This window comes from Tasmannia lanceolata, unplaced genomic scaffold (assembly GCF_043159265.1).
Source record: "Tasmannia lanceolata isolate RefF3 unplaced genomic scaffold, GAP_Taslan_0.1 ptg000026l, whole genome shotgun sequence".
NCBI lineage: Eukaryota > Viridiplantae > Streptophyta > Magnoliopsida > Canellales > Winteraceae > Tasmannia > Tasmannia lanceolata.
The window spans coordinates 4,268,731-4,295,170 of record NW_027518703.1 but is presented as its reverse complement, the minus strand read 5'-3'; the positions used below and the strand labels follow the sequence as shown (position 1 = coordinate 4,295,170).

General features: G+C 39.7%; 1 protein-coding gene across 2 annotated transcripts; it reads right to left on the bottom strand.

Moving 5' to 3' along the window:
• Nucleotides 1–556: 556 nt before the first annotated feature.
• LOC143858504 (uncharacterized) lies at nt 557–26,217 on the bottom strand. Of its 2 annotated transcripts, none has more exons than XM_077369142.1 (5): nt 25,910–26,215; nt 22,169–22,270; nt 10,194–10,335; nt 10,040–10,086; nt 557–985 (listed from the first exon to the last, which is right to left on the bottom strand). In XM_077369142.1, the coding sequence occupies exons 1-5, from the start codon at nt 25,994–25,996 to the stop codon at nt 767–769; spliced, it is 597 nt and encodes a 198-aa protein (XP_077225257.1). In that variant the 5' UTR covers nt 25,997–26,215; the 3' UTR covers nt 557–766. The 2 variants fall into 2 exon arrangements, with proteins under 2 accessions (XP_077225257.1, XP_077225258.1); XM_077369143.1 differs by having other exon boundaries at nt 798–974; nt 25,910–26,217.
• Between the last annotated feature and the right edge of the window lie 223 nt (nt 26,218–26,440).

Here is a 26,440-nt window from a genome sequence, read left to right as displayed (position 1 = left end):
CTAAAGTAATGTTTTCAGATCGAATCTGTGATTTCTCCGAGGAGACATTGACGGGTCTCTCGAAAGAAGTAATGGGTTTGACGAAATGGGGATGGGCCTTTCTCCCCGGCCCTTGGGTGGGCCCACAGGACCTTTTGATGCAGGTAGAAAGGTGTCTTTGTGAAGGGAGGTGCGGGTTGCTATCTCCTCCTAAACGTGTATGTAGAAGGTGGAAGGGTGATCCGCTTTCTACCTGGAAGTGTGAGTTATGCGCAACTCACAATGTGGTAGCGAATCCCTTGTTTGGCATTTTTTGTTAGGATTCGATACAAGTTAGGCTACTGGGTAATGTAATGGGGATGGGTAGCATATAGCTGATATGTAAGCTACTTATACTGTATGTAGGGGGAGGGGGCGGTATTGTTGTAGCCTGTTAGGGGAACTGTCCCTTATTTGGCACTCCTTGGAATAATAAATGTCAGTTTTCCTTTTTTTTAAAATCTGTCACTTTTTTTATATATTTTGCGTGTAATGTGTGTTGACGTTTTGATAATTATGAAATAATTAGAAATGGACATAGCAGTTCCAAATTCATCCATTTAGCAATGGATTGATAACATAATTAAAATACATATCGTCGATTTTAGCAAAAAAAAACATATATGATCTTCATTTAATCATTGTGACATATTCTACTCTTATCCTTCAAAAATCCTCTTAAATTCTTATGTAATGGCATGTTCAGACCTCATTGAAGAGAAAAGAAAAGCATTGACATGATGAATAATCAGCTCTTTACACTGCCAAAGAAAGTAGAAAGTGGCAAAGGTCCACCAGCCTCCTCACTGTCACTGCTAGAATGGTTGGATCTTGACTTGTGTTTTCTTTCTTTCTTTGTTCTCTTGGACCTTGATTTAGATTTCCTCTTTTCTCGTTCCTCATCATCACTGCTAGAAGATTCAGAAGAACTGGAGGAAGTCGAATCTGAAGACCTCCTTCGCGAATGCTGCCAAGTAAAATTCAGCGAAACCAAAGCCAAAAATAGAAGCAGAAATAAATTCAAATACCATTGGCTGTATATATGACATGATTTTTCCCTGGATAATAGGAGGAAGTTTCAAGAAAAGGATGAACTCCTACATATAAACATTTATGCAAATCTGGCCCTGGTATCAATTTGGTGCAAACCTAGGGTTCGCAAGTGAAATGAGAATTTAGGAGCATAAAATGAGTTCTAATTTCAATAATAATAGCACTATACATTCTAAAATCAGATTAACAGAACATAATAATTAAATCAGCCAAAATTCTTATAGAAATTATAATCTATGGATTTCATTCATCAGATGAAAATTTAAAAGTCCAAGCAAGTAAGTTCAAAAGGATAAAAACAACTAATGGAAAATAAAATTCAGATCTCAACTAAATAGAAGCTGGATGCACTATGTTGCCAAACTAATGATAAGTTTCACACTAGCCATTCAGAATCTCCTTGGACAACTCAGCTCAGGGATCCATCCTCGACAATATAATAAAAAGAATTTTTTTTTGTTCTGAAAGATAACATAATTTATTAATAAGAAACAATATGTACATGACTGTATTGGGACAAGGCATTCCAAGAAGTATTTACAGCAGATACCCAGATAAAATCCAACCTAAAACTATCTAGGAATCCAACCCTATTTCTTCTATTGAACAGGACTTGTTGATGATCAATTCTGCCTTCTCCGCTGCTTCTTTAGCTAGTTTGTCCGCTTGTTCATTAGTAGATCTCAATCTATGTTGAAATTCTGGATTTGGATTAATCAGATATCTCTAATTTCAGCAATAATACCTGCAAGTTTTCAAAGACCCATTGCTCTTTTTGTTGCCCATGCAATGACATTTGAAGAATCCTTTTCGATAACTAGAGCACCATTCAGAGACTCGTGATACAATCTCAATCCACATAAAGGGGTTCTTGTTTCCACCTCATCGGAGTCACAAATATCCAACAGACCAGAAAATGTTAGTATACATCCATTTGAGTCACCAAATATACCATCCCTTTGGAACTCCCATTAAAATTAAGCTTAATCCAACTATTAGCTGGAGGGTACCATTTAAGAGAAGCTCTATTTTTCAAACGTCTTTCCCATATTATTATATTCCAATTTCTCAGAATATCTCCCATACTATAGTTGGTATATTTTTTGCCTAAAGTGTAAGATCTATCTTGATTTCTACTATTATCTATTTTTTTTTTGAAAGAAAAACAAAAATTTATTCCATCAAAATAGTAGTTACTGTAGGGGATAAGTTGTCCCCCACACCATAATGTATTAAGCAAGAATCAGCAATAAATCTGATTCAATACATAAGTCCTTATGACATTTTCCCCATAGGGGCATGGACCACAACCAAGGCGTCGGAACGACCGACCCCTCCTTCTCCAATCCGTCCGCCATGTTATTAGCGGATCTTCTCTTATGTGAGAGCTGAGGTTGAAGTGCACGGACGAGATCCCGAATCTCGTCAATGATATTGTGGAGACGCCAAGGCCCGCAATACCGATTCGCGGCCCAACCAATGGCGTTAGCCGAGTCCCCCTCAACAATAAGATGCCCCAAATTGTGTTTCACACACCACAGCAGACCAAATAGTAAAGCAGATGCCTCAGCTTCGTTAGCGTCACACTCCCCAGCGGGAGCAGAGTAAGGTAATGATGATATTGCTATCTGTATCATGAATCACTCCACCGAACCCGCACTACCAGGATTGCCAAGAGAGCTCCCATCGAAATTCAGCTTGTACCAACCTTCCGGTGGCAGGGTCTGTCATAGAGAAATGCATGATCGAGTTTTCTCCTCCGATATCATCAAGATCCAATCACGCAAGATATCACCAGTAGAGTAAGGGATGCCACTCTTAGTCTTCGACCAAGCATAATTCTGAGTTTGATATTGAGTGCTACGTGGTGTCGTGTTCTTTGAGGCCATTGAAGATGCGATTATTTCTCTCCATTCAGATATGCCATATGATTGCATGTGGGATTGATCGCCACATGGATTTACCCAGGCATCCGTAGAACGCATCACCCCAGTCAAGTATAACCTTATTTATTTTCCTAGAACCCCAGGAGACCCCAAAATTTTTTAAGATCCCCATCCATACTGAATAAGAAAAGGGGCAGAGTAGGAACAAGTGATCCAAAGTTTCACAGTCGTTGTAGCATAATACACAACTGGTCGCAAGTCGGAAGCCACGTTTCTTCAATCGCTTGCAGGTGTTAATGCCGCGGTGAACCACGGTCCATGCGAATGCAGAAACGCAGGGAGGAGCTATCTGACGCCAAACTCTTGCGCGCCAGTAAGTAATACCGATACCCTCATTGAGTTTGGTAAAGAATGATCTGACTGAGAAGCAGTCTTCGGGATCAGGTGTCCTTGAAAATGCGGTCATTGATTTCTGCTATTATATTAGTCACCACTTTTATCCTTGAAAATGCTGTCATTCTTCTCCTTCCATATAGGCCATATCAAAACATACAATAAGAAACTCCTAAATATTTTTCCTAATCTCCCAAAGGCCCACCTTCTCAATGTAGAATAATCTTCTTGATTAATTGTTGAAACACCCAACCAAGTACAGACAGAGTATTTGATGATAGAATACCATAATCGGTGAGTAAAAGGGAAATGTGCCATAAGACGATCAAAGGACTGCCCCACTTTCTTGCAAAGAATACAATAGCTGGCAAGGGGAAATTTTCATTTCCTGAGTTAATTACACATTAATCTTTTCTTTCGCCACCAACCAAGCGAAGGTCATCACACGTGGAGGAGCAATTGTTTTCCAAAGACATGAGAAGGAGCCCTTCTTTTCTCTCCTTGATCAAGCTGTGAAAAACGATCGCGCCAAAATTGTTCTTGGAAGACTGGGGGGGGAGGATTGGTTTGGGTCAACTCACTAAAAAAATTTCATTGTTCTAAGACTTCGGTTTCAGACCCCACCGAAATCGAAATTTTGAAATTTCGGCCGAAATAAAAAACAGGTTTTTGGGTGACATTTCGGGGAAAACGAAATTCCAAAATTTCGACCGAAATTCCGAAATTTCGGACAAAATAAAAAACCATTTCAGGTATTATTGATTCCGGAGTTGGTCTCCACCGAAATCCGAAATTTCGGATTTCGGTCAAAATTTAAAACCATGCATCCAGGTTGGCGAGCTGCAATGGATGCTGAGATGGGTGCCGTTCACTCCAATGATACTTGGCAATTGGTTCCCCTTCCATCTGGTGCGCAGGCTATAGGTTGTCATTGGGTCTATTCAATGAAATACTTACTTGTTGGGACAGTTGAAAGACAAAACGCACGGCTTGTTGAATCATTGTGATATGGAAGGAAGGGAAATTTGTTAATATGGGAAACACACTTGGTAGGTTCTCAATCAATATTCTTTTTGCATCAGCGAAATGGGAGGAGCCGTGGTTATTTACAGTAGTCTATGGCCCAGTAAGAGCCCGGGAAAGGGAGAACCTATGGAAGGAATTGTGTCTGATCTCGGATAACCATCAGGGCGAGTGGATCATTGGAGGAGACTTCAATACAGTCAGGTTTCCATCAGAAAAGAGTACTTCACTTCAACCTCAATATCTACCAGCATGCGGAAATTCTCTATGTTTATCCAGAAGATGGAGCTTGTGGATTTACCCCTGGAAGGTGCACTCTATTCATGGTCGAATAATCAGGAGCGATTGGTTATGTGTCGACTAGATCGAGTTCTCCTAACCTCTAATTGGGAGGATCGATTCCCGTTGATTTCTCATAAGGCTTTTCCCAAATTTCTCTCTGACCATAAATCAACTGTTCTGGAGGTTTCAGATTTCTCTGGAGGGCCTCGCCCGTTCTGATTCAATCTAGATCTTTTGGAGGTGCCTGGAATAGATGAAATGATTAAGCAATGGTGGGAAGAAATTTCGATGGAGGGATGGAAGGGCTATATTCTTTGTAAGAAACTTAAAGCTTTGAAACACATAATTAAAGATTGGCAAAAAAACAACTGACAAAGAGACCAAGCGAATCAAGGTGGAAACGATGTCAGCTCTGGAAATTCTGGACTGTAAAGAAGGCCTTGGCTCCCTTTCATCTGCTGAGAAATTGGAAAGATTAATGCTCATAGCAACATTCATAGCATTGATTCCGAAAAAAGAAGGGGTGTTAGGGACAAAAGATTTTAGACCAATTAGTCTAATTCACAGTATCCCGAAGATTGTATCGAAATTACTTGCCCACAGGGTGAAAAACTACATGGGTAACATAATTTCACAATTCTAGGGAGCCTTTGTGAATTCTAGATAAATTCTGGATGGAGTCCTAATCAAGGAAGCAGGATTCGTTTCTCTAGGCGGGGAATCGCGATTCCCCGGAACGCGAATCCGATTCGGGATTCTATTCGAATCTCCGAAAATTAGGAATAGGGGTTCGGACTCGTCGGAACTCCGATTCCCAATTTTGGGAACCCCGATTCCCAATTTATGGGAACCCCGATTCCCAATTTATGGGAACCCCGATTCCCACTTTATAGGAACCCCGATTCCCAGGCGATTCCCCAGCGTTTCTCAACTCCCCAGCGACTCCCGGCGAATCTCCGACGAATCCCTGACGAATCTCCGTCAACTCTCTGGCAAACACACGATTCCCGCTTCCAACCATCCCCGGAGCCTTCGAATCCCGAATCGAATCCCGCTTTCGATTCCCGCCCTGACAACCTTGGTCCTAATTGCAAATGAGATAATTGATTCTGTAAGGAGTGGCAAAGCTGGGCTATTACTCAGGGTGGATATAGAAAAGCTTATGACCATATTGACTGGGAGGGTGTTGACTTTATTCAAGATCGAATGGGCTTCGGCAATAAATGGCGAATGTGGACGCGATCGCTAATTTCAAATAATAGTTTCTAAATTCTCATTAACGGTTCTGCAGAAGGTTTCTTTAAGAGTTCGAGGGGGTTACGGCAGGGCGACACGCTTGCCCCTTATCTCTCTATCATGGTGGTGGCGTTCCTCAGCCTAATGTTAACCAAAGCCGAGGAATCTGGTCTCTTTCATGGCTTATCAATTGAACCGCGTGCTGATTCGATCTCTCATTTGCAATTTGCAGATGATACTCTGGTATTTGCGCAAGTCACCTTTCAAGCAATACCCAATATCATAAAAGTCTTTAAATGGTTTCAGGCCGTCTCGGGACTGAAAATTAATCTGGCAAAAAGTATGCTCATGGGAATTAATTTGGAACAGCAACAAATTCAGACTTTGGCGAGGTCAGTGGGTTGCATGGCAGGAAACTTTCCAGTTACATACCTTGGACTCCCCCTGGGTTTTGGAATTCCATCGGCATCTCAATGGGATCCGGTTGTTGAAAGAGTAGAACGAAAGCTTGCGACTTGGAAGAAAAAATATATATCTCTGGGGGGGAGAATAAAATTGAAAAAAGCGGCTCTAAGCAATATGCCAGTATACTTCATGTCGCTTTTCAAAATTCCAGTGAAGGTGGCTCTGCGAATCGAGAAGTTACAAAGAGATTTTCTTTGGGATGGCAAAGGGGAATCGAAGAAGCTACGCCATCTGATTAACTGGGACACAGTGACAAAATCCAGGAGAGATGGTGGTCTTGGAATCATGGTCTAAAATTTCAGTTTCGGTAACTGTTTCGGACCCCACCGAAAATCGAAATTTCGGCGATATCCAAAATTTCGGTCTGAAATTTGGTAATTTGGTTCGAAATTCCGGACCGAATTTCCGAAATTTCGGCCGTAGCACTTTTTTAAAAAAAATAAATAATGGCATTTAATCGAAATTTCGGACCGAAATTTGGTAAATGGTGAAAAATGAAAATTCGGAAAATTTCGGTTTCGGTCGATTTCGATCCGAAATTTCGGATTTCAGTCAAAATTTAAAACCATGCTTGGAATAGGGAAGATTCGACTACGTAACAAATCACTATTTGGGAAATAGCTTTGGCGATACGGAAATGAAAAGAAGGCTCTCTGGCGTACCGTGGTAGACTCTAAATATGGGATGACTGAAGAAGATTGGATAATTAAAAGTTTGAGTAATGGGAAGGGATCGGGTTCATGGCGGTCGGTTGCCTCGGTCTCTGATGAGTTCAATCAGAGGATCAGATACAAAGTCGGTAGGGGTAATAGGGTTAGATTCTGGAAGGATTTGTGGTGTGAGAAATCGCCCCTCATGATTGATTATCCAAGATTATACCGGGTAGCAGTATATCAGGATGCGTTGGTGGCAGATTATCTCATTCGATAAGGAGACTCTGGAAGAGGTTTTTGGGATATACGCCTGCGAAGGAATTTAAAGGATGAGGAAATTCAAGACTTGGAACAATTACTCAGGAAACTAGAATCGATGTATTGTTCCACTTCAGTAGATGATCAACTAGTTTGGGCACCGGCGACAGATGGGATCTTCTCGGCCAAATCTTTCTTTGCAGAGTTAAACTCAGGACAACAATCAGACAAGAGACGTATTTGGAATTCAGTGGCCCCACCAAGGGTGGTCGCTTTTGGGTGGACGTTGATCCACAGAAAAATCAATACCTGCGATCGGTTGAAAAAGAGACATTTTAGTCTTGCTAGTATTTGTGTTCTTTGCCGTCAGAATGAGGAAACCTTTGATCACCTAATGTTGCATTGTCCTTTCACTTATCTAATTTGGGGTCGTGCGGTTGGAGCTTTTGGGATGTATTGGGTATGCCCAAAATCAATTTCTTTGTTACTAATTAACTGAACGGGAGGACCATTTGGAGAGATCGAAAAATTACTCTAGATCACTTTTCCCTATGCTATTGTATGGAACATCTGGAAGGAGCGGAATAAGGGAATTTTTGAAGATCAGCAGAAATCGGTGGGGAGGCTTGCGACGGATATCAAGGTGGAACTAATTTCATGAGCGAGAAACAAAAGGAAGATACCATATAGAGTGGATGATCTGATAAGGAATTGGTGGGCAATAATTTGGGAAAGGACAATCCGAACCAACCTAAACCGAAATAGATGCCTCCGCAGCTAGGATGGCTCAAACTCAATTTTGACGGCAGCTCTATGGGTAATCCAGGTAGGGGAGGGATCGGAGGACTAATTAGATATAACAATAAATCAATTATCATGTCCTATTCAGGCCCAGCGGGCCAGTGCGATGCAAATCAGGCAGAAATCAGGTGGGCTTATGAGAAACATTTAAACTCCCTAATAGTGAAGGGAGATTCAACGAATGTTGTTGGATGGGCCTCAGGTAGCTCGCCAGGACTGTGGCACCTTTAGAATATAATAGCAGAAGTGCTAGATCTTATCAAGGTTTTGCAACCAAGAATTGAGCACCGGAGAAGAACAACAAATGAGGAGGAGGACGTCCTCGCCAAAGCAGGAGTGCTAAGGGAGGAGACACTAGTTATCACGAATCTAGTTAGTACTTCCTGTTGAGAATTGTATTATGCTTACGTGTATAATCTCTGTCTATGGTGTACTCGGATTTATCCGATTCCTTTTGTATATTGGCAGGGACAACTTGTCCCAACCATTATTCAATAAAATTGTCAACTTTCAAAAAACAAAAAACGCACGGCTTGTTGCCAAAGGGTATACAAAGACATTTGGCGTTGATTACACAGAGACCTTCTCTCATGTGGCCAAAATTTCTTCAGTTCATATCTTGATTTCCCTGGCAGTGAACATGTGTTCACCTCTTTTTCAATTGGACGTTAAAAATGCATTCTTACATGGAGACCTACAAGAAGTCTTTATGGAGCAACCTCCTGGGTATGTTGCTCAGGGAGGAGATGAAGCATGCGGTTTGCCCTCTGTTTAAAGCTTTATATGGCCTTAAACAATCTCCTTGAGCTTGGTTTGGGAGGTTCAATGAGGCAGTTATGCGATTTGGCATGAAGTAATGTGTTGTTGGCCATTCTGTTTTTAGTTCTGACGAAGGTTACACCTTTCTAATCGTTTATGTTGATGATATTATTATTACTGTTAGCAACAACAAAGGCATACAAAAACTAAAGGATTTTCTTCAGAAGGAAATTTGCACCAAAGATCTTGGTCGCCTCGGGTATTTTCTTGGAGTGGAGGTAGCTTATTCACGTGATATCTCTATCGCAAAGGAAATATGCATTGGATATATTGGAAGACATGGGACTCTTGGGGTGTGAGACCTGCTGAAGCACCTTTGGATCCCCATGTCAAACTCTATCCTAATCAGGGGGAGTTACTAGAAGATCGAGAAAGATACATAAGACTAGTTGGAAAATTGATTTATCTTACTGTGACTCGTCCAGACGTCTCATTTGCAGTCAGTGTAGTTATCCAGATCGTGTGCTCATCACGTACATTTCATTGGACAACAGTCACCCAGATCGTGAGATATCTGAAGAAAGCTCCTAGTAGAGGCCGGTTCTTCAGAAAGCATAATCACATGTGATTAGAGGGATATACTAATGCAAACTGGGCTGGATATCCTGCAGATAGAAGGTCTACTACAGGGTACTGCACCTTTCTTAGAGGCAACTTGGTTTCATGGAAAAGTAAAAAAGCAGGATGTGGTAACCAAGTCAAGGATATCATGAACAAACTGTCCAAAATGGCAATATCTTAAGAAGTTCATCGTCCTTGTAAGTCATAAACTGTTGCTATAGACATTACCGAATTGCCACAAGTATCAGTAAACATCAACAAAAGATTGTCACTTTTTTTTCTAAACTACAAGTCGATCTATTATAGGAGGCAATCAGTGTTTACATATGAACATGAAAGAGTTTGAAGAACCCAAATCATCTAAATATCCAAGCACACAAGGCTATCATATAGACGCTCATCGAAAAAAAAAAAAATGTATCATTAATTCATGAGGTTATTTTATACACTCCTTTTGGAAATAATAAATTATCATTTTTGGAAAAAAGCTATGATAACACTGCCTAAGGTGTATAGCATCAAATTGCAGAATTAAAACATGAAATAGTGCAGTTGCTTAGGCAGCAACTGCTCGTTAGGAACCGAATATACCTTTCGCTTTTTGCTACTCCTTTTCTTTAAATCTTTTTCCCTTCGCTCTGTATTGGCATGTCTCCATCAGAAAAGAAGCTACTCAAGAAAATTCACCAAAAAAAAAATTTGACACTGCGATAAACCAGCGCAGTTTTTTTTTTTCACTACGTACCCTTCTTGTGGTTAGATTTTTTGCCTGAATGATTTCTCCCAAGAGCAAGCTTACTTGCCCTTTCAGCATCTAATTGAGCCCTATATTCTCTCATCATTTTATCTTTATCCGCCTCCAGCTCGCCTTTTTTCAGTTCATCTTCCTAAAAAAATAAATATGTTACAGAAATCCAAGAAGTAATCATATACAAAGACAACCTATTAGGAGAGAAGATAGTATCAAGATGCAGATATGAAAGAAACTGACTTATGGATAAAAATTAAAACTTTCAGACGCTAAATGGTCACTGCATCTCTTGACCAATGATTTACTCGGTGCAAACCACAGTTAAATTTCATTTTCTTCTATAGGTAAAACATTTGGAACTGAGCAATATTGCACGAAGAATAAAAGAACAAGATAGGAGAACCTCGAAGAGGATAAAGAGGCATGTGTTGGAAAATAAAAGATGCACAGAAATCAAGAATTAAAATCTAATTTTTCTTGAATAGCATTGTCCAGCACCAAAAACAGGTAGTAATCGCACAAATAGACCATTACAAGTTTGCATCAGACAACAGAAAGTGTGTATTGGACATCATGCTTGTGATTCTCGGAGACAAATTTTTACACGTGGAATCCATCATGTAACCTAAAAAGTAGGTGAGCTTTTTTGTCACTGTGACATGCTGGATATGTGTATACATGTGTGCGTATGGCTATATATAGTCACATTGGTGATGCAATTCATAGGTTGTAAACAATCCCTTAAAGATGAAGAGGACAGAGTCAGAACTCAGTGATATGCTTCGTTAAGGCCATGTTTGGATGGCAAGAATTTTCTGGAAAAGTTTGGAAAGGAATCATATTTTTAAATGTTCCTACATTTTTTACACACTAAAAATGATAACTTGAACCAACCCTGTTCAAATTTTAAATAGAGGGACCTTCAATTTATGATAATATTCATATAATTTTCCTCTAAATCATGGAAAGAAAAATTTCCCGAAGAAATTTTTTTGTCAGAAATGCTTTTTTTTACAATCCAAATGAGCCTAATTTCAAAAATTGTGGTTACACAGTCTTTTATACCACTTGTGGTCAAATGACCAAAATACCCCAACTCATACAATTCAACTATTTTCAGCACCCCCTCGAGCTGATATGTTCTATAGAAATGTGCAGTTTGTCAACCAAATAGTGATGATGATGATCTGCTATGGGGCCCTACGTGAACACATGTGCTACTTGACCTTCACTAGAAACATAGATACGTTAAATCTCTCCCTCCTTACCTTTTCATGCATGAAATGGTAATCTATTTCAAATTTTCAATGTGTCTGGTTCTGGCATGAAAGATTGGTTCTATAATAGTTTGATGGTACTTTGATTATCGCAACAAAGAACATGTGACCTCGGGCGTAGCTCCTGTAAGAGGCGTCTCAACCATGTAAGCCCAGGCTAGTTGATGTCAACTGTCATGGACTAGTATCCATTGTAGTCAAGGTTTGAAATTTCGGTTTCGGCTGAGACCGAAATTTCAAAATTTCGGTGGCAATTTCGGTTTCGGTGGAAATTTCAGTGTAAATCTTATAATTTCGGCCGAAAATTTTAAAATTTGATTTCGGTTTAAATTTTGGTCCCAGCCGAAATTAGACGTTCATTAAGAAAAATGCAATATCCTACTGCTACCCACTCAGGCATCCTTGTGACTGCACGTGAAGCATCTTTTTCTCGTCCTAATCCCTCACATCTTGGATCATCAATTCAGGAGAGAATGACCACATGATAGTTATGTCCACCTTTTTTTAACCCCAAAATGTATATCTAGAACACTGGACAACACATTCAATTTTATTCAAAAAATAAGAAACAAACAGGAGGGGGGACATGGCGCCTGACCTCCAAACCCAAGAAAAGAAAAGAAAAACAAAATTATGAGAGGCCTCTATAGCTGCTAATGCCTAAAGCATCACAACGAACCACACTCCTAGTATCTCTAGGGAGATCATTCCTCGAACTAAAGATCTTGTTATATCTGATAGAAAAACAAAATTAGCTAAAGTATCAACTGCAAGGTTGCCTTCTATAAATTAGATATATAAAAGGGTTTACCTGCATCTTTAAGTGTTCAATCTCCTGCATCTTTAAGACCAACTTTAACCCTCTGTTTAAAATCTCTTCAGCTATTATATATATATATATATGAGGAAAGTGTTTCTACTCGGTCCCCTAGATAAGCTTATCTACTCCTCCCTTTAAAAAAATACAGTGGGCCCACGCTGTTTGGATGATCCAAAGCATTCATTTGATAGGTCTTAACATAGATAGGGTGTGCCCAAAAAATCAGCACCAAAGGGTCATCCTAGCCCTTCGTTTTGTAGTGCCTTGTGGTGCCCAGAATGGACACATATAAACGTCCACGTTTATATGCGTCCATTTTGGACACGGTGTGCCCAACAAAACGAAGGGCTAGGATGACCCTTTGGTGCTGATTTTTTGGGCACACCCTATCTATGTTAAGACCTATCAAATGAATGCTTTGGATCATCCAAACAGCGTGGGCCCACTGTATTTTTTTAAAGGGAGGAGTAGATAAGCTTATCTAGGGGACCGAGTAGAAACACTTTCCTCATATATATATATATATATATATATATATATATATATATATATATATATATATATATATATAGGGTTAACCTATCTGATTCCCCTTGTTGATTTGAAAAAACCCTTGGGCTCACCATTTACCATTAACTGAAAACCAGCAGTTATCTATCATTCTTCGAATCATATCTCTCCAAGTATTGCCAAAACCAAATTTTTCCATGACTTTACTGATGAAGTTCCAATTAATTCTGTCATATGCCTTCGCCATGCCCAGCTTAGGCACCACATTCCCTCGAACCTTTTTTATCTGCCCTGAATCATTTCCTAGGTGATAGATATGTTTCAATGATTTGTGTTCCCTTGCCAAAGGCCCCTTGCTCTTCAGAAATGATTTTAGAGAGGCAACCACTATTAGCTTAAATAATACCTTGTAACAACAATTGCATAAGCTAATATGAATATAGGACGATGATCCGAAAAGTTTTTAGGAGCATTATGTTAACCTCTTCACTAATCATCATAGGGTCAACATCTAGAAGTTCATTGTCCATATTAACTCCCTCCTCCAAACTAAGCTTCAAGAAGTATTCAAGAGCAATAACTTTGGTGACTATGAGATGTTCCACCCAATTTTCATTGTGCCAAATCTTCCTAATAAATTTGTACTTTCTACTTTGTTTAATAGATGCATGAAAAAACCGGGTGGTCCTATACCTTCGGCCACTTCTCTTTAGATTTTTGCCTGACAAAAACTTCCTCCATAAGAAGAGCTTGTCCAAGACTTTGCTTAGAATTTGATAATTTGTTCTCATTTTCACTAGACTGATTTGTATCATATTGCTCTTCTGCCATTATTGTTAAGTCCTCCGCATCTCTAACTTTTTTATAGATATCTCCAAAAATAGATTTATTCCATTCTCTTAGGCTACCCTTCAGCTTTTTAAGTTTAATTGCAAAAAATCGATAACGGGTTGCCAAAAATAGGAATTTGCCACCTCTCTTTAACAAAGTTCATAAATTTATGGATCCTTGCTAAATATGCCACCTTGTTTTTGTCATATAACACTTGTTTGAGACCAGGTAGGGAGAAGGTCAGGATTGTTGATGGAGCCTTGTCCTCTATTTTAGATAAAGGTTCCATCTCCATTCTCCCTCTATGTCCCTTCACTTAGCATTACATGTTCCAAATTTCTCAACTAAACTTTTATCCATTAGTAGAATCACCAAGTTCTTGAATTATTGCATTACTTTTTATCCCTCTTATTGTGTTTGTCAAGATTGGACACAAGGAAAACAATTGGTAGTGGTAGTGGTAGTGAGAGGAGTGATCTTTACTTCTTGGATGATCACCTACTTGGCTCCCCTGTGGTCTTAGTTATGAATTCCGTTCCGTTCATCATTTCCCGAGTTATGACAGCGTCAACCGCGTTCTTGGCCGCGTCCGCACCGAGTCGACAAGGATTTTTCTCGGCTGCGTTCTGCATCACATCCGCGCTTTTAAACACTGGTTAAAAATATGAAAAAAAAATCCACCCAATCAGACATTGTTAAAAATTGGACATCCTCTGCAACCCATACTTAAAGGCTATGATTTGGCCGACACTTCGAATTTATTGCCGACTCACGTGTCCTGCCGTGTCTTACACAACACACGTGTCCACACTCCTTTGGACACTTGTATTGCTGGAAGTGTTAGACTTAATGTAGGTGTGTGGACATGTTTTTGCACTGTGTCAAGTGTGACATTCTATTTTTTTATTGAATATTGTGTTTACCTCATTTAGACAACTCGTATCCATGTCGAAACTGGACACATGAATCCATATCCATAAATCATGATTACATATACTTCCTATTTTAGCCGTGTCCCCGTTCCTAAAGTTTGGGGTTTGCCGTGTTGACACGCGACACCCGTGTCCGTGTCCACAAATCATAGCTTAAAGGGAAATCACTATCAGCTGAAATGCCTGTGTTGAAGTTCATGAGCATGGATGTGACTTTTTTTTAATTCATAGCCTATTTCTCCAACCCCAAGACAACTCTTTAGGAGAGGAGTAGAAGTAAAGGTGAAATGTAGTCTTCTCTCCTAAATCGATACCTCAGTTTGATTTTGTGCCGAAGACTAACAGACTTGCGGAACAATGGGAAGGAGGGGATGGTCAAGCAGGCATTATATTCCAGAAAGCAGGACAACTACCTCTTCTCATAATCCCTGTCAGTTGGACTCATCAAATCTAAGTTGCCACCCAGGTAACGAGTCAAACCCTTATCTACTCCTTTACTCCTAATTTTGTTGATTTTGATCTCCTTATTGCAGTCTGTAAAGGAGTTCGCTCCTACACCCAACATCCCATCTTTATTTTTGTGTCTTATCAAAACCCCTCTCCTTTCTATTGTGCTTTTGTATCTTCTCTGTCTTTTGTTCCTATTCCTCAGGGCTAGAGGATGCTCTGGAGGAACATGAGTGGAAGGCAACCATGGTATAGGAAATGAGAGCTCTTGAGAAAAATAAAACTTCGGAATTGGTGACTCTTCCAAAGGGAAAGAAAACAGTTGGGTGCAAATGGCTGTTCGCAACAAAATACAATGTTGACGGCTCAGTGGAGAGATAAAAGGCGAGACTAGCAGTTGAAGACTTCACTCAGACCTACGGTATTGATTATCAGGAGACATTCTCCCCGGTTGCTAAGATGAATTCCATTGGAGTTCTTCTTTCCTTAGAAGCGAATCTGGGATGACTACTTCAGCAATTCGCTGTAAGAATGCTTTCCTTCATGTGGGGAGTATGTGGGAAATTTATGCTTTCCTTAGAAGCGAAACTGAAAACGACTGTAAAAGTTTTCATACAATTTTGTCCAACCTGTGCATGTGGGAAATTTATGCACTAGTTTGAAGGGGAGTGTTGATTATGTAGTCTTTTTAGTCCATTTAGTTAGTGAGGGCATTTGTGTAATTTCCTTTTATGTGAATAAATATAAATAGAATGAGATAGAGAGAAGTTCAAGCTCTCTATTCTCTCTCTCGTAAATCTTATTCTCTTCTTCCTTTCTTCGTTTCTCCACTCTTGATCCTTAATCAACAAATCAACACTTAATCCATTGCATAGGTTATGTCAAATCTAGTGAGAGTTAGATATAGTACTGCCCCTGCCATGCTCCTATAAATGTGAGGACTATGGATCTTTTATCCTTCTTTTCTGCTGATTTTCTTGTTGTATAATGGATGCTTACTAATCAGTTTGCAATTCATCATTTTAAAATGTTGAGAAGGTCCAGAACATAATTCTTTTAGGACAGACACAACCCTTGGATCTTTCTATCCCCATTCCAAGAAAGTATCTCAGCTCACCTATGTCCTTCACATAAAAGGTACTTTTCAAGGTTTGTTTGAGATTTTGGATTTCATATTTATCACTCCCTGCTATATATAATGTTGTCTAAATAGACTAATACCAAAACCATGACAAGGTAACAATGCATAATGAAGAGAGTTATCAAAATTACTTCTCCTATATCCATTATACTTAAGTGTCTAATGAAGCTTATCAAACCCCGCCCCAGGAGCCTATTTCAGCCCATAGATTGTCTTCTTGAGTTTACAGACAACCCTATCTTTGTATGCAGACTCAAATCCTTATAGGTGTTCCATATATATACCTCTTCTATTAGCGATCCATGAAGAAAAGCATTCTTCACATCCATCTGACTAAGGGTTCAGACAAAGGTAATGGCCAAAGCAACGACAAGTCCCATTGATGAGCTCTTGACTACTAGCATGAAAGTCTCATCACAATCAAGCCCCTATCTCTGATTGTATAATTTAGCAACCGACCTTGCTTTGTACCTGTCTATGGTCCCATCGGCCATTTGTTTCACCATAAATACCTATTTGCAGGAACCCTTACAGGTCCCCTTTTCTCCTATGATGTGGACCTAACTACGACTCACACTGCAAAGTAGTAACAGATTCAAGACCAAAAACTGGTAACTCCAAATTCTTAATAGATACATGACCAAGACGATTGTCCCATAGCTAAGGCAAAACAGGAGAATGCAGAGCAACAAAAACAAGTTCTTGATCCAAGTAACAAAGGCCACACGACTCAACCCCTCCACCAATTGTCCACTTGGTCTTTAGATCCTAAAACACACAAGAGGGGTAAAAGGTTACCAAACAATGGAGCTGGTTAGTAAGTTTTTTTGTTTAAAAATGGAGTTGCTTGGCAAGTATAATAATAGAAAATAAATTAATAGGAAATTTAGGAACATGGAGAAACGAGGATTATGATAGACTTGGTAGGATGCAAAGTACCATGACAGAACACAGTAGTAAGAGTCATCAGCTAAAGTTAACAAGGATGACTTGTCAAAGGACGTAAACACAGATGACTGTCCCATCATATGACAATACGAACTTGAGTTGATGACCCAAGGAGTTTCTACAAAGGAGAAAAGAAGCAATACTTGTATATGTCAAGATAGTAGAGGACAAATATGGACATAGAGAAAAAGGTTGGACAGTTTTAACAATTTTACCACCAAATCACAATCATCAGTAGATATAGCATGATTTTCCCAAGAAGGTTGCTAAATTTGTAACAGCACTTGTCAGAGTTGTGATTAGAATGACCCACAGGTACCATGGCCTCCCCTTCAATCGCGACCTCAACCACCACGGCCAAAACCACCACAGCCACTACAACTATCATTGCTACCAACAATAGTAACCAAAATGGACTCCATGACAACACTCTGACGAGAAGATGATTCACACGAGAGCCCTACACAATGGAGTCTAGGGTATTGATTACTTAGAGAGGGAAGTTATTCACTTTCCAAGATCTGTCCACGTACAGAATGGTAGTACAGGCCAAGACTAGAAAGGGATTTAGCAACCATAAACAAAGTAGTTAAGATTTGATTTCGATAAATTGACATCTGTTAAAAACTTAAATTTACCACAGGCAACCAAGGAAACTTTGACAGATTGGGCCAACAATAGATAATTAGGCCCATTAAGTTTGACAAGGACAACTCCATGACCGGAGGATTTATTTTAACCAAAATGGGCATATGCAAAATTGTAAATGGGACAGCACACGGCACTTGGAAACAGAATCATAAGGAGCCGTAGATAGGTAATTCAATACCCTAGGCAATCCACACGCAGCCAACAAAAAAGGTTCTCAACTCCGCAAGTTTTGTAGCAGCACAAACACAACAGAGTGGCAGTCCGCACAAAACCCAACAGGGCCCACACGCAAACTATTTTAAGTGTGGGACACATCACAACAGCCCACGAAGATGGAGAGCAATTCTTGGATGAGCGCAGCAGTCCCAACACTCCATAAGTAGTGTGGATTCAATCCAAAACAGTCCATATAGGTGTACAATAGCACAAAAAGTCCATAGGATGATTTAATTCAGTCCACAATCATCCAGTCATTGGCACATCAGTTCAAACGGTTCACAACAGTCCGATCATTAGCCAAACAGCCCATCCCCACAAACTTTTTTTTTAATGGTTCCCCACAACCTATATATATATAATGGTTCCCCACAACCTATATATATATATATATATGAAAAGTGAGGATGCCTTATATGAGGTGACGGCTAGAAACACGGTGGGCCCAGATTTTTTGGGTTGATCCAAACTATTCATTTGATAAGCCCTGACATAGATAGGGTGTGCCCAAAAATCAGCTCCATAGGATAATCCCAACCCTTCGAACTGTGAACGTGAAAAATGAGAAAATTTGGGCAAATTTGTACCCGCCCATTTTCACCTCCACAGTTCGAAGGGTTGGGATGATCCTATGGAGCTGATGTTTTGGGCACACCCTATGTCAGGGCCTATCAAATGAATGGTTTGGATCACCCAAAAAATGTGGGCCCACCGTGTTTCTAGGCCGCTCATACTCACTTTTCCCATATATATATAGAGAGAGAGAAAAGGGTTCCTGCTCCATTGGATCATCATAGGATGTCCATTTGTAGGGGTGAAAATAGACAGATATTGTTTGTCCACTAATCTGCCCATTTTTTCACCTGACAAATGGACATCCTAAGATGATCGAATGAAGCTGATTTTTGGTGGACACCCTATCCATGAAAGGGCCTTCCAAATGAATGCTTTGGATCCCCCAACAATGTGGGCCCACCTTGTTTTACGCTAACGTTAGCAGCTAAGCTTAGCTGCTAACGTTAGCAGGAACCCTTTCCTCTCATATATATACATATATATGTGTATGTGTGTGTGTGTGTGTGTGTGTGTGTGTGAAAACGGTTTCTACACACAAGTGTAGATAAGTTATCTACACACTAGCTTAAAATACAGTGGAGGGCCCCACCTTGTTTGGGTGATCCAAACCATTCATTTGATTGGCCCTCACATAGATAGGGTGTCCACAAAAAATCAGCTCCATAGGATCATCCTAACCCTTCGAACTGTGGAGGCAAAAAATGGACAGATTTGTGAAGGTTTATACACGTCCATTTTACCTCCACAAATCGTAGGGTTGGGATGATCCTATGGAGCTGATTTTTTGTGGACACCCTATCTATGTGAGGGCCAATCAAATGAATGGTTTGGATCACCCAAACAATGTGGCCCTCCACTGTATTTTAAGCTAGTGTGTAGATAACTTATCTACACTTGTGTGTAGAAACCGTTCTCTCTCTCTCTCTCTCTCTCTCTCTCTCTCTCTCTCTCTCTACAAACGTTTGCAAAAACAGTGTGGGGGCCACTTTTTTTGGGGAATCAAAACCATTCATTTGGAAGGCCTTTCCATGGATAAGGTGTGGCCCAAAAATCAGCCCCATTGGATTGTCCTAACCCAATCAAAGGTGTGTGTGTGGGGGGGGGGGGGGGGGGGGGGAGGGAATGGACAGACACTGTGTGTCCATGTTTCTGCCCATTTTCCCCCTCCACAAATGGCAGGGTTAGGATGATCCAATGGGGCTGATTTTTGGGCCACACCCTATCCATGGAAGGGCCTTCCAAATGAATGCTTTGGACCCCCAAAAAATGTGGGGCCCCACCCTGTTTTTGCAAATGTGTGCAGGTAAGCTTACCTGCACACGTTTGCAGGAACCATTCTCTCTCTCTCTCTCTCTCTCTCTCTCTCTCTCTCTCTCTCTATATATATATATATATATATATATATATATATATATAGACACACACTCAACTCAACTCAACGAAGCCTTTATCCCAAACTAGTTGGGGTCGGCTGATGAATCCTTTAGAAAATTTTCATGAAGAAGGGGAAAAAATCTACCCGGCTCAAATTGACTAAGTCTAATCCTGACCCTAGTTGGGTTTCTCCACATGGATCATTTTCTTCCATTCTATCTTATCCAAGGTCATGTTCTTTGTTATGTTCCTAGCCCTCAAGTCTTTCCTTACTGTTTCTACCCAAATTGTTTTCGGTCTACCCCAACCTCTATTTACTCCATCAACTCGGCACGAGTCACTTCTTCTCACTGGAGCATCCAAAGGCCTACATTGGATATGCCAAAACAATCTTAAGTGGTGCTCTCTCATCTTCTCCTAAATTGGTGCCACCGCCACCTTTCTACGGATGCCGTCATTTTTAATTCAATCTAACCTTGTGTGGTCGCACATCCATCTAAGCATTCGCATCTCCGCTACATTCATCTTATGCACATGCTGCTTCTTGGTTGCCCAATATTCTGAGTCGTACATCATAGTTGGCCTCACAGCTATCTTATAAAACTTTCCCTTCAACTTGGTAGGTATTTTACGGTCGCCCAAAATTCCTCTGATGAAATTGTAATGGGGTTAGTAGTCTGTTCGAAAGTGAAAACCCAAGCGTCAACCTAACAGATTTTTCAAAGGGATGAAAAAAATCAAGAAAAGAAATTCATCTCTTATATATATATATATATATATATATATATATATATATATATATATATAGAGAGAGAGAGAGAGAGAGAGAATAGAGTTCCTAAGGTGTCACCTCATATAGCTTATATGAGGAGGCGCTCACAAAACATAAGGGGCCCACATTTTTGGGGTGATCGAAACCACTCATTTGAAAGGCCCTTAGATGGATATGGTGCCTACAAAAAATCAGGTCCATAGGATCATCCTAACCCTTCCATTTATGGAGGTTAAAAATGGGCAGATTTATGGAGGTTTATACCCATCCATTTCAACCTCCACAAATGGAAGGGTTAGGATGATCCTATGAAGTTGATTTTTTGGGCACACCCTATCTATGTGAGGGTCTATCATATGAATGCTTTGGATCATCCAAACAAAGTGGGCCCCTTATGTTTTTAAGCGCCACCTCATATAAGTTATATATGATCCTATGGAGATGATTTCTTAGGGACACCCTACCTATGGTACGTCCTATAGAATGAATGGATTGGATGACTCAAACAACATGGGAGATGCTGTATTTACAGGGCTGCTTAGGCTACGCGATACCTCAGAAACCTTTTCCTTATATATATATATATATATATATATATATATATATATATATATATATATATATATATATATAGAGAGAGAGAGAGAGAGAGGAAAAGGAGTGTGCGGTCAACCGCATATAAGGTTATATGCGGTCGAGGGCCCAAACACATGGGTCCCACATTTTTTGTGGTGATCAAAACCATTCATTTGCAAGGCCCCATCATAGATAGGGTGTGTACAAAAAATCAGCTCCATTGGATCATCTTAACCCCTCCAAAAGTGCGGGGCAAAAATGGGCAGATTTGTGGCAAACGGTGTCTGTCCATTTTGCTCTCCACTTTTGGATGGGTTAGGATGATCCTATGGAGCTGATTTTTTGTACACACCCTATCTATGTAAGGGCCTTGCAAATAAATGCGTTGGATCATCCTAACAATGTGGGGCCACATGAGTTTTGGGCCCTCGACCTCACCTAAGCTTGGTGTGGTTGAGCGCACAATCTTATTCCTCATATATATATATTACATTCGTAGAGAAGAAAGTAAGAACAGGAGAAAGAAGAAGAGAGAGAATTCATAGGGTGAATTTGCACTCCCCACCCCCATGGCCTTAATATATATGGGTCTCACATGAAAATATTACAAATATGCCCCTAAGCCCATTCAATGATGGGCCCAGTCAACTTACATCCAACAAGACTTGAACATAAGAACAACTTAAGTTATGGTTCAACACTTCTCAACCTTAAAGATTACCATAAGTCTATGCGAAGAACAATATTTTTCAATCACAGGTATGGCAAGGTAAAGCAATAAACCATAAAATAATAGACCGTTGGAACACTCAGAAATAAAAGAGAAAACAAATAAGAGAAAAATTTTGATGCTGAATATTTAAAATTTTAGCACAGCTCACAATGCCCGATGTATTACCTTTTGTTTCTTTTTGTACTCTTCCCATGTTACTGTGTGAGAAGTTTTCAGGCTGGCCAAACGGGCTGCATGCCACTCTGGTGAATGAAAAGAACCATCCATCTGCGATTCTCCTCTTCAGAAAAATTCAATGAAAGAAAAAATCATCGATGCTACAACTAATCTACTTGATCCAATTCAAAATCATCCAATCAAACTTGTAAACAGTTAAGCAGAGTATGAACACAGATATTAAAGCAAAGATTAGAATAAACTCACTGGCATGTGAGAATATAATAAAGGTACATTCTAGATAGTGCATAAATACATCCATGCATGATAATATATATAGACTTGCTAGGTAATTTCGCAGAAAGCTATTTCGTGGCTTACTTTTTCAGGAGAGAACCGCCACCTTGGATGAATTAAATGAATAAGAAAAAATCTGCTATGAGGTGGCAGTTCTCTTCTGAAAAATTGAGCCGCAAAATGGCTTTCTGCGAAATTGCCTAGCAAGAATGTCCATATATATCTTTTGTGTGTGTGTGTGGGGGGGGGGGGAGGGATTTGCCAAGGAATTTTGTAGAAAGGCATTTCGCAGGTGGCTGTTGCATGAGAGAGCAGCCACACAGGCTCACTTTTCAGCAGATTTTGTCTGATTCATTTAATTCATCGGAGGTGGCTGCTCTCTGATGTAAAAGCCAGCCACGAAATGCCTTTCTATTTTGTGATAATTTCATTGAACTTTGGTTGTCATGATACATCTATGCCTCCTAAGGTTTAAGAGATCTTGTCAGACTTTTATGACATAATTCCAAAAGAGTTGCTGGTTAAATTGTCGTCAATGATAGATGTGCAACATGCTATAGAATGAACCCGACGTAGCATGCTGGATTGAAGAAACAAGTTCATGAACTTCTACATTTTTTGAATATTAATTAGGCATTTGGTGAGAGCTCAGACTCATCAGTCTCAAGAACTTCAAAAAAAAGGTTTCATACAAGAAAGTCTCAGTCTGTGTGCAATCCTAGATTTACTGACAGAGAAGAAAAATGGACCGTGCAGAATGTTTGTCAATATTAGGGCTATCAACAAAATTACGTACTGATTTTTTATGCCACGAATAAATGGCATACTACAAATGATGTCTGGATCTTGTATCTTCACGAAGATAGATTTGTGAAGTTGCTACCATTAGATTCGTGTGAGTTTAGGAGATGAGTGGAAGTTGGCTTCAAGACGAGGGACAGACTTTACGAATGGTCGGTGATGCCATTCGGTCTCATTAAAGCACGAAGTACATTTATGAGAGTAATGACACAGGTTTTTCGTCCCTTTATAGGTCATTTTCTTTTTGTTTACTTCGACGATATACTTTTTGAAAGGTACCAGCATATATTAACATAAGAAACCGACTGAGATGGTCAAATACAATAACAGAGGACTGCCAAGAGGCAATGTACAATAGTAGGAAAAAGAAGAAGAAGAAGAAGACAAAATAAAGTCACATTAAGCCAGGAGGTAGCTCATCAAAGAGGGCAAGAGCTTCCTTAGATACTTCCTCCCGTGCAAGCCTATCAGGGATATCATTAGCTGATCTCCGGACAAGATGGAAGAAAGTTAGAGACGATCCAAAGCGGCCCGAGATTTCATCGAAAAATCTGTCGAATCTCCAGGGATGCGATGAAGTTCCCTTCAACCAATGAATGACATTGAGGGAATCACCTTCAATCACCAACTTCTCAAGCATCCCCTAGGACACCAAAACTATGCCTTGATGAACAGCACGCACTTCGACGATATACTCATCAATAGCAAAAGGAAAGAATAACCCATGTCTCACATACAAAGGGTGATGAGGATCTCCATCAAGGGAAGCTCTATGTAGATTTAAAGAAATGCTCTTTCAAACATATTAAGTAAATAATCACACGGGTCTTTCGTCCCTTCATAGCTCATTTTCTTGTAGTTTACTTCGACAATATACTCATCCAGAGCAAAACGAAAGAATAACCCATGTCTCACATGCAAAGGGTGATGAGGTTCTCCATCAAAGAAGTTCTAGGTAAATTTAAAGAAATGATTTTTCATCGGACTCAATGTAGTATTTCTTTGTTTTGTAGTCACAATAAAAGGAGTAGAACTTGGGCCCAATAAAGTGAAGGTGATACTTGATTGGCCAACTATGAAGAACATTCACGAAGTTGGAAGGTTCCATTAGTTAGCAACTATTTATCGAAGATGTATGAGGCACTTTACTACTATCAAGGCTTTTGGCTCTGATTACCAATTGCATGTTAAAAAATCGTTTAAAATTAGGGGAAATAATTAATTGTGAATTAATATATTAAAATAATAAATATTTTTAAAAATTATTAAAAAACCAGAATGGACAAGCATAATTCGCACTATCATATTGTTAAATATTGTATACGTTTTGAGTTTAGAATGAAAAACAATAGACTCTCACTTCTTCTTGCCTTGATTTTCATTCTCTTCTTTGATGTCCTTGACACATGTGCATCAATTTGCGAGTTTGCCACTCAAGAACTTCTTCTTAATATACAAGAAAGTCTGAGGATTGTAACAAGAATACATTAAAAGAAGACAAAAGAAATGGCATGGTTACCTAGCCACCAAGATTTTGGTTTTCCTCTTGGGGTGGGTATTCCATCAAAGATCATGTGGGTTGCTATCATTGAGGGAGTTGAGAAGGAGGTCAAAACTTGGAAGAAAAAAAATATATCTACTTTGGTGGGAGGATAATCCTCATTAAAGCTGTGCTTGCTAGCTGCTGGTTTACTTCATTTTTATCTTCAAGGTTCCCATTGTGATTGCTAAGCGGTTGGAAATTGATGCAAAGGGATTCAGGGATGATAAAGATGAGAATAAGAGATGCAAGCATGTCATTAATTGGAATGAGATCGGTCAGCCAAAACATAATGAGTGTTTGAAAGTTGGAAAATTAGATGGAGAAATTGGGCGATGTTAGGCAAATGGCGTTGGAGATATTGGGATGAGAGGGATGCTTTGTGGAGAGGTGTGATAAATAACAAGCATGGCTTAAAGAGATACTTCAACAACGATGAGGTGACTTCTTTCTTTAAGTTGGTGAGAAGAATTGAGGTTGATATCTCCATCCACTTTTCAAATAGGAGATGCTAGATCTGTGATTCGAGTGGTTGATTCTTGGCTCTCTAAATTTTTCCATATTTGGTGTGTTGCTTTGAACCTCCACGCTACGTATTGGCTTGGTGTGTTCTTGTGCCATCCTGGTTGCAGCCTTTTGTTGGACGGCAATCGGAGAAAGCATTAATACTTGTGATGTATTACAAAAGAAAAGGTTTAAACTTGCTAATTGGTGAATCCTTTAGAGTGAAGTAAAAGAGTCGACCAACAACATTTTTATCCATTGTAAGATGGCATCTAGTGAGAAGGGTAAGACTCTTTGGCATATTACTCCATTAGCTATTATGTGGGGAATTTGGGAGATCTTGATGATAGTATTTTATTTTATTTTTAACTGTAAGGATTCGCGTTTGGGAAAAAAAGCTTGCAAATCTAACAAGCCCATTAACTAATTTCCACAAATACCCATAAGCACTATCAATTAGACAACAGAAGTGCGAAAAAAGGCAAAGAACACTAGTTAAACTCAGCAAATTTGTTTAAAGTTCTAAGGGCAAACAGTATAATTAATATTTCATAATTGCAAACAAGATGAAAAATTGAAAAGGAAAAATGGTATGAAAGGGTACAAACCATTCCATCTTCGATCTCCTCTGGCCCCGCAGAGCTGGAACCCAACCTCGATCTCTGCATAGCTTTGTAAGCCTGATTTTTCCCCATTTTGAAAGAAACCCAGATGAAAAAAAGGGGGAAATCAAAAGAGAAAGACCAATAGATAGACAGAGAGAGAGAGAGAGAGAGAGAGAGAGAGAGATTGGAAGAACGAAAAGGGGTTTTAGTAGAAGGTCTTGTGCAGCGCTGGTGAGGGTTTGATTAAGAAAAACCAGTTTGTTTAATTGAATGGATTGGTTACACGTTACATTTGCCTGTGATTGGCTCCCCCCAACATCCGCTTATATATGTTTCTAGTATCATGAAGGAAAACGCTTTGAAAACGGGATTCTGTGTTGGAAATTAAAACGGGAGTGACATGACTGTTGATGATTTGATCATTTTCAAAATGTATTTATTGTCTCCATTTGCCTTTTAGTGGACGTGGCTCCAATTGTTGATGCCTGTTTTTTATTCACAAAAAGGAATCCCGTTTTCCTAGCAGTGGGCGAA

What these genes read in the sequence shown, in the direction of transcription:
- LOC143858504 (XM_077369142.1), bottom strand. Translation starts at nt 25,996, where the DNA reads ATGGGGAAAAATCAGGCTTACAAAGCTATGCAGAGATCGAGGTTGGGT. An exon ending in AGGAGATCGAAGATGGAATG is followed by an intron (nt 22,271 to 25,909) that starts GTTTGTACCCTT and finishes GGAGAATCGCAG; the next exon opens with ATGGATGGTTCTTTTCATTC. An exon ending in AGTACAAAAAGAAACAAAAG is followed by an intron (nt 10,336 to 22,168) that starts GTAATACATCGG and finishes TTATTTTTTTAG; the next exon opens with GAAGATGAACTGAAAAAAGG.